This window comes from Mauremys mutica, chromosome 8 (genome assembly GCF_020497125.1).
Source record: "Mauremys mutica isolate MM-2020 ecotype Southern chromosome 8, ASM2049712v1, whole genome shotgun sequence".
In the NCBI taxonomy this organism is placed as follows: domain Eukaryota; kingdom Metazoa; phylum Chordata; order Testudines; family Geoemydidae; genus Mauremys; species Mauremys mutica.
The window spans coordinates 4313907-4327199 of NC_059079.1; the positions used below are offsets into that span (position 1 = coordinate 4313907).

Sequence of the window (13293 nt, forward strand, 5' to 3'; positions counted from 1 at the left end):
CCCACTTTGCCTGTGGGTATGTGCCATATGTGCAGCTACACATTCAAGGACGAACTGCAATATTGAGAGAAAGTGGTGATGAAATATCTCTCCATGGTGCTTTTATAAAGAGTGATTAAAGGAAGACAGTGTGATGTATCACCTACTCCTAACATGACTAAAACACTGCACCCTTCTTCTGTGATTATGAAGTTAAAAAATTAGTATTGCTAAACAATCCCTAAGTTAATTTTATTGCTTTTCAGTAAAACAGATAATTAATTTAATGGCATTTTCCTCTGTATGTAAAGATGCAGCCTGATGAATCACATTTTTGAGAACATAAGTTAATTGAAAGGGATGATTCCAGCATGGTTCTGTTCTCAGTAATTCAATTTTCCGAGGCAACATGTTGAATAAAACCTCAGTTGTCAGTCATATTATTCGACTTCATCAGGACTTGACTTTATCCTTCATGCTAATTATTGATGGGTTTCATCTGTGGAAAAAAGTTTGAGAAATAAAACTAGACAAATTGACAGTCTGTCATTTTTGTAAGAGGATACTGAAAATAAACATGCATTTAGAGGATTATATTACCGAACTTGAGAGCAGGTGGCACAGAGCTGGTCTGAGGTAATCAGGATAATATATCTATGTATTGACAGTTAAAGTGCTCAAAGAGACAGATACTTCAGATAGTACATGGAATCTGCTATTCTTTGATGTTTCACTCTAAATTGGGGTTAGGTCTTATATGGAAGAAAACATTTTACATAATTAGCACAGTTACTCAGAGGATTTATTGAGTTGTGGAACAATGAAAGAATTACTATACCGAAAGCTAAATACCAGGTCAGATTTGGTGGTCATAGCATGACAGTGTTATATTAATCATCTTGCCATTTGAAATATGAACTCTGTTTCAAGAATGCATAAATATGTATTGCCAAGTTCTCTTTGTGTGATGTTTGGCAGGATTAGCATGGTAAAGTAATTCTAGTCACCAGCACTTCCTTCATAATTAACATACTGAAACTTGCTTCCCTTAGCTGGGCTACAAAAACTGATATCCAAGCTCTGAGCCCAATTTATGGGAAATAAGTAACTACAGATCTCCATGAAGTATTGTCAGGTTCTACTGTTTTGTCTATATTTGAAATGTCAGTTGAATGCAGTGTACTTTAACTGATTGATTGAAATGCACCTTAAGTCCACATATAAGTACTTCGTATGATTGAAGTTACCCTGATAACTTGTAGGTGTAAAGATGCAATCAGCTGAGTGCCAGTATGGATGTTCCAGTTTCCTCAACCAATGAAAGCTCCTTAGTTCACCAACTACTATCCCACTCCTTTTGCACCTTCTTATTCCCTGCTCTGCCCCTTTGTGCAGTGCCCTCACAATGTGCCCCCTGAAATGTCTGCACTCCTGCTCCTGAAATGCAAGTCTCAGATGGCTGTCCTGCTGTGGATCATCAGCTGAGACTTCAGTTTCTGCCCCACACACTAGTCCCCTCTGCACCAGCTATGTTCCCCACATATGCTGTTCTCTTCTCCAGTAATCCTTCCTCCCTATATCCCTGGTTCTGGCTTTATCATTCTGCAGACAGTGGATTGCTGAGGGTGCACTGGTTGAAGCTGCAGCAGGAAGAGCAGAGCTGGCGGTGCTGCTGCTGCTCACAGTTGTTGAGCTTCCAGCTCCACTCCCCTTGCTTTGGCCCTTCCATGCTGTTAGCCCCTTTAAAACCTGTTGGAGGGCAGGAGGGGGGGCAAGGCTGCGCAGCTACCAGGTCTGCTGTTCCTGATTCAGTCAGTTAAGTGGGGGGCAATGGTTGGGGGGTCAGGAGACATGGCTGGGGAAGGAGGATACTATTGAGTGGGCACAAAAGATTGTCGTTTCAGGTGGATTGCTGTCTGAGGGTCTGCCAAGTAGGAATGAAGGGACATTTCAGGAGGGTAATATGAGGTGGGACATAGTGGAACAATGGATATAAAAACTGATTGCTGTACCAGTGATTACTCGCCCTGTTGTAGTCAAGGCCTTAGAGGTGTTGAATTTCAAAAACTGTATTGTATATTGATGCTATAATTGCAGTATATTCATTTAGGTGCAGTCACAGAAAGAATGTGAATACTATAGGGATAGGGTGTAATTCAGTCCTGGCATATTTGATTGAGTTACATTGAGAGATCATATGTAATATACCATATGTTTTTCTAAAATAAAATGTGTTAATTTCCGAATTCAGACAGTGGATTATGGATTAAAAAAACTGTTGTTTTCGTGGATAATGAAAAGTTACTCTCATAGGTACAAATGAGAATAAAAACAAACGTAATCCTTTAAACATAGGTGTCAACTTCCTCAGTTTTCAGGGGATGCTCGACCCCCGCTCTGCCCCAGGCCCCGCCCCCACTCCATCCCTTCCTCAACCCCCCTCCCCCCGCTCTGCACATGCCCCCGCCCCCACTCCACCCCTCCCATAAGCCTCCACACCTGCCCCGCCTTTTCCTACCCCCACTCCATCCCCTCACCCACCTCTTCCTGCCCTCGGTCCTCTCTCTCCCCCCTGTTCAGCAGTGGGCAGGAGGCTCTGGGAGGGAGAGGAAGGAGCTGATCGGTGGGGCTGCTGGCTGGCAGGAGGCACTGTGGGGGAGGAGGCACACCCGCAATTTTTTTTGGAGCACCCACAGAGTTGGCCTGTGCCTTTAAACATAAATTACTTTGAAGTGCCTTGCCCCTTAGAGCTAATATTACAAACATAAAACTGTGTGCCGTACAGGACAGGAGGCAGTGTTGTCAGTTCTCATTCTTGTGCCGTGAGTCTCATATTTCAGCTTTTTCTTAAAGCCCCAGCTTCTTGTGTCATACTAGAGCACAGAAATCTCAGTTTTATTTACACCCCTTCCCCCACCAGACATAAAAAACACATATCTCAAGTCCTTATGGTTATATAGAAAAAAGCTTGCAGACCCTAAAGGCACAAAACCAAGAAGGCAAATAAAAAGGACCCAAATTTCTTTTTAAAAAAAAATCTAATTTTAAGTGAATGTCATGAATTTTTGGGTCTGATTCATGATTTTTGAATGCTTAAGATTGGCAGTATTGGGAAGTGAACTTGTGTACAAATAGAACAAGTTGCTGCATCCTTACAATGTGTAGTTCCACTGGATGAAAACTTTTAAAATAAAATGTACCATATGTGTTTCACTTAGATATTGCAATTAAAGTTGAAATCCATTTTCATAAAGACCCTCTTTATTCCATTATTTACATGGTGCATATGCTTATAAAGTATTAAAAGATAATGGCCAAAAAGCTTTGTGTCATATGTAAAACTCTCAGATAAAGGTTCTTATCTTTTAAAGGAGTAAGAAAGAAGGAAATCCCTTTAGAATGCAATATATTTGATCAGTTAGGTGGTTGTGATTAATTGCTTTATATACTTAAAATGTTTTGATTAGCTTTTGACAGTTTGTATGGTGACAGGGATGTATTTCACGATGCAATAAAGTTCTGATTACTCAGTACAATTAGAGCTGTGGAACTGTGCAAGTGGCAGTGAAATTTCAAGGTGTAGAGTCAGTGGGAAATCATGCTTGATTTATATTGATGAAATGATTAGAGTCAAACTACTATCTAGAAACTTCTCAGTGACCGTAAAAATGTTGACTAATATGCAATTTATTATTTTTTTAAATGCAACTATATGTAATATAAAGTAGCATTTCAATCATTTAAACCCAAAATTTAGCCCTTAACTAAAAAAAATCTTGTGAATGTGTTTTCATAGGTTTTTAAAATATTTTTTATATAAACCTTCCTCTGCAATGGGGAAAGAAAGCACAACTGTTTGCCAGTATATGAAAATCAGAAAATAAAACTGACCATTCTAATTAAACTGTCCATACTGAGTGAAAAACAGATTAAGCGGCTGAGAAACAAAATAAGCAGATGGGAGGAGTGACAGCTAACATTTGAGCACAAATTTAAGATTCTAAATCTCATTTACCTGCATTGCTACTTCTGGGCCTCAGTAGCATTGCAAAGAGAAAATATGCTGGCTCTAGCTGTAATAATTATAAATGGTAAAAAGTAAAGATTTATATTAGGGTCAGTTAGAATAAATTGCATTTGATCTTATTAATAACACCATTAAATTTTAATTTTTAAAAATGTGATATTTATCTTCACATTGTCCTATTAAAAAGACAGAGTAGTAGAATTATTAAAAAAAACCCTCGCTATAAATACACATGTGGCTCTTTAACTTTACTGTTTATGACTTATTTCTTCTGTTCTTGTGTGCCTTGTTGAAGGTGGACTCTGAGTAGGATGATGATACCATCTAGTGGTGACATATTAAAAATGCAGCAGTGTAAAATGTTTTCAAAAAGAGAGAAATGTGCTAACCAGAGATGAAAGTTCAAAAAATATTTATCTATTTCAATGTCTTTTAATCTTTACAGTTAATAGTGAAATGTGCTGATTCTAAGTGCAAGGTGCATTTCCTTGACTTTCTCTTCTGAAACATATAGCAGTATGTGTATATTAAAAAAAAAAATCCAAGAGAAAACACTCCACTGCACACACTTAGCCCCTCGGGAGACGTTAAGAGAACAAACACATGACAGATGTTATCATGTTACATGATGCACTATGGGAAGGCACTCAGATATTAGAGTGATGAACTGTGTAGGACAGAATAGAATTTATTGCAAAGATGGTTAGTACGTTTATATACAATTGTATGCTTCTAATTTGTGACTGTAAATACCATAATTGTGCAGACAAAGCAAGTATTTGTGTGCATACCTGGCCAGTTGAATGCTCAGTTGGCTATAAACAGGTGCAAATACCATATTATGCATGCAACGATATATATGTGGTAACAAATTAGGAGTGCTGGCATCTTTTGAACATATCTTTGAAAATCTGGCCCTTAATATTTTATTTGTAAAGTAATATTACTAGATTAGATAAACATGAAGTTAATTTAAGATCTTTCTTCATTAATTTTCTAATTTTTTTATTTGTATTTTTTCCAGAAGGAACTCAGTCTCCCTAGAAGAGGAAGTTTGTAAGTATAATTATTTTTCATCCATTGCTGCCATAAGTACTCCTGAGAGCATTCTGTGCAAAAGAATTAAAAATTCTATGCAAAAAAAAAATTCTGCACACAATATTTTAAAATTCTGCAAATTTTATTTGTCAAATAAATGTGGAGGCTCCAGCATGGCATTGGGGGGCACAGGCCACTGGCTGCACAGAGGTGGGAGATCACTGTGCAGCTTTCCCTCCCTTCCCCTCCCCGACACAGACTCAGCGATGAGGCTGCACTCAACCCTGACAGAGTGCAAGGATGGGGCCTGCCCCAGAAACAGCCCAGGGCCCTGCCCCTCTGTGCTAGGTGCACCAGGTAGGCTCAGCAACGCAAGATCCAAGTGTGAAGGGGCTTAGTGTTAGGGGATCCATGTGTGATTTGAGAGGGTTCTGTGTGGGGCAATCTGGGTGCAGGCTGCTCAGTGGGGGATCTGGATGCTGTGGGGATCTGGGTGCAAAGGGGCTTGTTGGGGGGTTCTGGGTGCACTGGTAATGGGACTCTGCAAGGGGGTCCAGGTGAAGGTGGTTGGGGCTCAGCGGGGTGTGTGTCTGGGTGTGGGGGGAGATAGAGCTCGGCAGGGGGGTCTGGGTTTGGGGGTTTGGTGGGGGGGTCCAGATGCTGGTGGAGTGCAGCTCAGTGGGATGGGGATCCAGGTGCAACTGGTTGGGGCTTGGTGGGGCGGGGATCTGGGTGCCGGGGGCTCATCGGGGTGGTCCAGGTGCAGGGGGAGTGGAGCTTATCGGGGGGTGAGTATGAGGTTGTCTGGATGCACGGGGGTTGGGTGGATGGGGGAACAGCTTCCTGTACATGGATCCTTCCCCCCTCAGCTGAGGTGTGATGGGTGCAGGAAGAAGGAGGTGGGGGAGTTTGCAGAGCTTCCTGCAGCCGGGGAAGAAATCTGCGTGTGGGTCTGACCCTGCCCTGGATGCTGTGCAGTGGAAGAAGTAGTCCTGTCCTCTGCAGCCCAGCCCAGACTAGCAGCTGAGCCCAGCAGAGGGTAGGAGCCATCACCCTGGTCTTCCTCGGTTCTGCCTCCTGCCCCACAGTGATTACCTCTCTGCCGGCTGCCCTGGGCACCCGAAACATACTGCTGGGGAGGGTCACATGACCACAATTGTGGCTTCCCTTTGCTTCCCCATCAGAAAGTCATTTTTCTGCGGGGAAGCGAAGAAATCAGCGGGGGACATAAATTCTGCACATGTGCAGTGGTGCAGAATTCTCCTAGGAGTACATAAGGCTTGATTCAACAAAAATACATGCATATTCTCAACTATTGAATCCACACAGAGCTATTAGAGACAGATTTTTTTTAATTAACATTTTTCATGTGCTTTTAAAGTGTTTTTGAAAGGTGCCATGTTGGCCATGTTGGAGTCTGTTCGTCTCTTTAAGAGGTGGAGGACAGCCAGTGGTAGTCCAAGCCTACTCAATTGCTTAGCCAGTACGGCTCAACCCTGACATGAAGGAAACTTACAGGAGTGAGTGGGGAGTTCAGCATTCATGGAGCAGACAGTGCTTGCCTTTTTGTTGAGACTGTCAACAGTGGTCCCCGTTGCTTCCAATCCCAACCTTTGTACTCTGGATAAAATGTCCAGTGAGGCTTGTACTGAGATTTAATAAACTAATTCCACACAAGTCACTGATGGGAACAACATTTGGTCACTGCTGTGTGGACAATGTAGATGTGAAAAATCTAGCTTCTCATTACCAATCCGTGCAGGTTTTTGTTGTTGTGAAATCAAGACCACAAAACATAAAATAGCAAACTGGAAAAAGCAGCTTTCTTAAAACAAGCCAGTTATTCATTTTAACATCTCTTGTTAGGTTTGCAGAGTTTTAGGAGACTGTGTTTTAGTGATAATCTCTGAGAGAATTTAACTTTTGCTTAGTTTTCTGTGGTCTGGTATGTGGTAGAATAAAACTGCATAGTGGCTGGATTATATAAAGAACAAGCGAGCATGCCAGTTAAACCTACAATAAGCTTAAAGTCGTAGCCTTCTAACTAATAACCATGCCCTAAAGTTTGCGTATCACAGAAGCAAAGTCAGTTCCTTAGGTTACCTTTTATAAGCTGTCTTAGATTTCAGGTTTTGGTAATGAATGAGTTTTAATTTTTATTCTTTAAAATCTCTCCAATGTTTGAAAAGTGCTGTGTGGTGCCTATGATTCACTGCTGAACAATATGACTAGGTCAAAAGGCTTTTTTTTAAATGACGTATGAATGAACCTTTTTGTTGAAGTCATATGATGGTGTTAAACTCAGTTATTTATAACAAAACAGAACACAGAAATCATATATTAATTATCTATCAGTATACTTTTTAGGCCAGCTTAGCTAGATTTGTATTAGATTTTAGGAACACTATTGTTTATATGATTTGGGAACAATCAAGACAGTGATCGAATAAGAGCACTTGGACAAGTATTTGGAGACAATTGAGTTAAACCTTTACCTTAAGGTAACAATTCAGATTTTTTACACAAAGCATTTTTGATCTGGAGTTGAGGATGCCAAAGTTTTTTCCTGTTTCTTGGTCAAGTATGGAGATGGGTACAATATAAAACTATTAAGTATTAACAAGAGAAACATATGGTACTGTGGTCAGGTCTTTAGGCACTGACAGTTTATGATGGTTTGTTTAGTAACTATGGATATTGCTGAATTGTTTGTAAAGTATTTTTCTCCAGTTACTTCAATCCTTTCTTTTTGATTACCTCTGTGAAGAGAACTTCAGTAGCCTCTGCATCTAGAAGGCAAAACCATAAACCGCAAAGGACAAGAATAACAGCTACTGATGTGATTTCAATTTTTAGCGGAATAGAGATTTTCAAAGTGTTCAATATGCTTTAAAGATGCTCGGACTAAATTATTTTACTGTGTTTCCTGGAACTATAGGAAGTGCAGTCAGTCAGAGCTAGTTGTTTTGAATTGGTTTACTTTTGTTTAGTGTAATAAGTTAGTACTATGGTGTGATTTTCATTTATTTCTGATTGATACCCAAGTGCCCTTATCAAGAAATTAGAATTGTGTGGCTCAATGGAAAGAGCCTTGTGGATCTGTAGGTCTCAGAAAACTATTTCTGTTCATCTCAGAGTTGTCAATAGTTGTTGATACCATAATATCAAAGTGCTCCCCATATAAATAAAATCTGCATAGCAAGATCTATGGAGTCTACTGTTTGTTCTCCCATCCCTGATTTAAAGAGTCTCTGCTCAGAAAATCATTAAAAAAAAATTGATTCCTGTAATGGTGAAAATGTCAAAGAAGAAGGTCTTGGGCAAAGTGTTTGTTATTGAATATAAAATTGTTATGCGTAAGAATGAAATGGATGAATTTGGTGATGTGTTTGGGATGCATATCTGAGGGTTGTCCATTGTCTTGTAAATATTTGAGGCAAGTAGCTGTGCCATCATTGTGCCATCATTGTGAGGGATGTTGGTGTATCAGGAAGTGACATCCATGGCAGCAAGGATGATATTCTGAGGGAAGTTGTTAATGTTGCAGAGTTTATGGAAGAAGTTGGTTGTGTCGTGGAGGAAGCTGGCCCTTTGTATGGTGAGTGGTTTAAGGATGGGTTCTGAGTCCTGATATTCCTTCAGAATGAGTGCCATAACCAGAAATGATGGATCTCCCTGGGTTCCCTTGTTTGTGTATTTGGGAAGTACGTAGAAGGTGGGTTCATGGGGGATGAGTTAACAGAGTTTCTCTTGGAGTTTTTTGGAGAAGCATTTGATGATATCCTTAAATTCCTGGGTAAACTGTGGTGAATTGGAGGATTAGAAGGGAGTGCAAGGGTCATCTAGTTTAACCTCCTGCCAAGGTGCAGGATTTGTTGTGTGTAACCCTTCCAAGGCAGATGGCTATCAAGTCTCATTTTGAAACCTCCAGTGAAGGAGTTTTCCTGACTTTCCAAGGAAGTTTGTTCCATTTTTCCTACTGTTCTTACAGTTAAGAAGTTTTCCCTGAGATTTATTGTACCCATTCCCTTTTGTCCTGCTCCCCTTGGCAAGACAAAACAGTTTTTCCTCGTCTTTTTAATGGGAGTCTTAGAAGGATTTGAAGACCACCATCATGTTCTCTGCCCTCCCACCCTCCCGCAATCTCCCTCTTTTCCAAAATAAAGATACTCAGTTCCTTCAGCCTTTGCGCCTCTGGCTTACATTCCATCTCTTTGATCATCTTTGTCATTCACGCTGTATCCTTTCCAGTTTCTCTACATCCTGTCTGTATAGTTAGGGCCCTAATAAATGTATGGCCATGAAAAACGTGTCACGGACTGTGAAATCTGGTCTCCCGCTGTGAAATCATCTGGTCTTTTGCCTGCTTTTACCCTAGACTATTCAGATTTCATGGGGGAGATCAGCGTTTCTCAAATTAGGGGTCCTGACCCAAAAGGGAGTTGTGGGGAGGGGAAGGGGTGTCACAAGGCTATTTTAGAGGGGTCACAGTATTGACACCCTTATTTCTGCACTGATTTCAGAGCTGGGCTGCCAGAGAGTGGTGGCTGTTGGCCAGGTGCCCAGCTCTGCAGGCAGTTCCCCGCCAGCAGCAACGCAGAAGTAAGAGTGGCAATACCATACCATGCCATCCTTACTTCTGCACTGCTGCTGCGCTGCTGCTGATGGCGGCTCTGCCTTTAGAGCTGGGCTCCCGGCCAGCAGCCACCACTCTCTGGTGCCAGCAGCTCTGAAGGCAGTGCTGCTGGCAGCAGCACAGAAGTAAGAACTGTAACCCCCACTACAATAACCTTGCGACCCCCCCAAACTCCTTTTTGGATCAGGACCCCTACAATTACAACACCATGACATTTTGGATTTAAATAGCTAAAATCATGAAATTTATGATTTTTAAAATCTTATGACTGCGAAATTGACCAAAATGGACTGTGAATTTGGTAGGGCCCTATATATAGCAATGACCAAAATTGGACACAGTACTCCAGCTCAGGCCTAACCAGCACTAAGTAGAGTGGTACTATCACCTCCCGTCACTTGCATGCTATGCCTCTGTTAATGCAACCCAAAACTGCATCTTTAAAATTGCATGTTTTCAAATCCCTCCCCAAACAACTCCAAGAGAAATTCTGCAAACTCATCTCAAACTTGAAGAAGAGCTCTGCATAAGCTTGAAAGCTTGTCTCTCTCATCAGAAAGCGGTTCAATAAAAGATACTACCTCACCCATCTTGTCTCAGAAAAATGATAAAAGACAAAAACACCATATCACCAGTAGGTGAACACTTTTCACAAAGCAGTTACTCCATATATGATCTCTGTCTTCACCTTCAAAGGAAACTCACACAATACCTTCAAAAGACAAGCTTGGAGCTTAAATTTGTAACTTTGCTAGACATTGTTAAATCCTCAATTTTTAAAGTCACTGGATTTATGGCTTATTAGAACAATCAGTAATTCAGTAACTTCCCTTTTTTGTCCTATGACTGCAGAGGTGTTAACTGGCTACTTCATCTTGAATCGTCTCTTACAATATGGGTTAACAAGTTATGCTAAACCATCTGTTCCACTTCGTATTTGGTTGTGACACACTCTGCGGGCATGTCTACGCATCCAGCACTGCAGCAGTGCAATGCAGCTGCACCACTGCAGCATGTCTGGTGAAGATGCTCTATGCTGACAGGAGAGAGCTCTCCCATTGGCATAATAAAACCACCCTTGTAAGCGGCAGAAGGTACGTCGATGGGAGAAGTTCACCCACTGACATAGCGCTGTCCACACCAGTGCTTGTGTCTGTGTAACTTATGTCGGTCGGAGGGCTGGTGGGGTTATTCAACCCCCTGAGCAACATAAGTTCTGCGATATAAACTGTAGTTTTGACATAGCCCGAGTACCTTTTCCAGATCTGGAGAGGAGCTCTGTGTAAACTTGAAAGCGTATCTTCTTCCCAATAAAAGACATTACTTCACCCATCTTGTCTTTCTTAGGTGGTGCACATCAGTTACAGAAGTTGCCATCCTCTCTCTTGAAAGAGGATTAACTTTTATTTATGATGCATTTATGTATGTACTGTAGATAAATTATAAAGATTCTTAGCTGTTTTAGGGGTCAAAGACACCTTTTTTTATATAGTTATTTTTGCCTTATCCAAACTTTTATTTGGGTTTTTAATAAATGCATTGTGCAGCATGATGTTATTTGACAAAAGCAAATGTGTAACCCACATACACACAGTGTGGTTGGTTCTCTGTCCCCCGCTAGTGGGTAGTCACTGTATGGACATGTATGAAGCTGCTAAATTCTTTGCGATATGGAACCTTGGTGGTGGTTCTATCTCTGTTGCCACTGATCCCTCCAGGGGTGTTGAATTAAATAAGTGATAGTAATTGTTAGTACATTTGCTCCCAAATCTCCTCTCAGTGGAATTATGCAGAAGTAAATTGCTTCCAGAGAATGTGCTAAACCCAAGCTTAAAACTGTACCTGTTTCTGCTGCTAACCTTTCTAAACCATCATGCTTAAAACTGAGGAAACACAAGTTATAGATGGAGAAAACAAGGAAAATATTTTGACTTGCTGGACTGAAGAGAATGAAGGCAAGCATGGGAAGACTATTTGCACATTTATGCAAGTCTTTTGTACAAAGACCTTAATTAATTAAAGATTATATACTCGGTTTCTGTACTAATAATTTGGATATCATATGGGTGGGAAAACAAAATCTCTTGGTCAATATATTAGGTGAAGATTAAACCTAACATGGTTATGGTTATAAGCAATTATGGGGAGCCTTGCTAATGTTATCACACTTATTAATTTTGTGCAAATATAGTGCCAAAGCTAAATGGGGGCAAATATTCCCTAATATTGCAAATATCCAAAGTGCAAATAAATAAGGTAAGACATCACCATTGCTCAAAATAGAAGAGTCTGGTATCTCAGTGGGCAGGCTGTGCACTGCTGTACAGAAGTCCTTGGTTTGAATTCTGGTCTGTCTCTTTCCCTTTTCATGCTCAGAGGGCGCGGAAGTTATGGAGACAGTACAGTTATCCCTGGGAAAAAATGCATTATATCACTCAGCTTCAGTCTCTCTTGGCAGCAAGGCAGTTCTGTGGTGAGTCATGTGCAGTTTTCCCTGACTCAGGAGAAAGGCAGCCATGACAGTACAATGCCTCAAGTGTGGGGAATATAAAATGAAGAAAATGGGTAAAAAAGTCCCATGGTGCTCTGAGAAGGAAGAGGGGAGTGGCATTCTGTTCCCATCCTGTACTATCTTGGATCTGGAAATAAAGAAGAATAATGCCTTTTCAGTTTGTGGTATTTTTTTTTATAAATGGGCGAGAGAAACTTTACATTTTAACTATACTCCTCCCTTCAACTCAGAAGAGAAACACTCAGGAGCAGTAGATTAAAAATAACCTAGTGCTCTTAAATTGATATGAGGTGCTGAGTCAGGAGCTGGAATGTGTGGCGTTGCGCCTACAGAGGCTCCATAGCAACATTGCCAGTAGTATGTGGGACTTGCTGAAATTATTTGAAGTATAGTTTGTAAAGGGGAAATTGTGCATGAGAAGGATTTTAGGATTGATCTGTGTGTTTGAGGAGGTTCTTAGCATATTTTAAAAATGGGGAAAATGTTGTATCCATTTTTTAATTAAAATTTGCCACTATTTAATCTACCTAATTTTCATACTAGGACCATCGTAAAATTATTATTATATAGTGTACAAGTAAAGATCTCTCCTTCACTCTCCACCAGAGAACTGGGATTCTGGTTTGTTTGGGGTTTTTTGTTTGTTCGTTTGTTTTTTTGCTGTTGGTGGTGCTAATTGTGGGAAGGTGGCTGGGTTTTCCATTTTGCCCTGATGGTGCTGAGGTATGTGGTAATCCTGACATCTTCCAGATTTGAGGACCAGTAGTCAGGAAAATGCCATCTCCTGGGTGTATAGGTCTAATTTTTTAGGTTGACAGTTCCATTATTCCTGTGGAACATAGCTGTCAGCGGAGGTCATGATCCTCTAGCGAGAGGCATTTGTCTGGTAACTTGGATCGCTTCTGTGGAAGGCTTTAAAGATGAAGACCATAACCTTGAATTTGACCTGCTATCCAATGAGGAACCATAAATGGTGGGTTTTATAAATATTTGAAAATGTTAAATACTTCTTTAAAAAATAGACCACAATCTCTTAGACACAGTGTTTTAATTAAAATCTGGACAAGATGTTCATGTGGAATGTTAGTTTGGAAAGCTAAC

At 40.7% G+C, this 13293-nt stretch overlaps 1 protein-coding gene across 2 annotated transcripts in view; it reads left to right on the top strand.

The window, feature by feature from the left end:
• MAST2 (microtubule associated serine/threonine kinase 2) overlaps window positions 1-13293 on the top strand; it is a 341008-nt gene that overhangs the window by 164146 nt on the left and 163569 nt on the right. For both annotated transcript variants that reach the window (XM_045026441.1, XM_045026440.1), the window contains exon 4: window positions 5031-5062. In XM_045026441.1, coding sequence (XP_044882376.1) covers window positions 5031-5062 — 32 coding nt within the window. The remainder of the gene's footprint in view (window positions 1-5030; window positions 5063-13293) is intronic.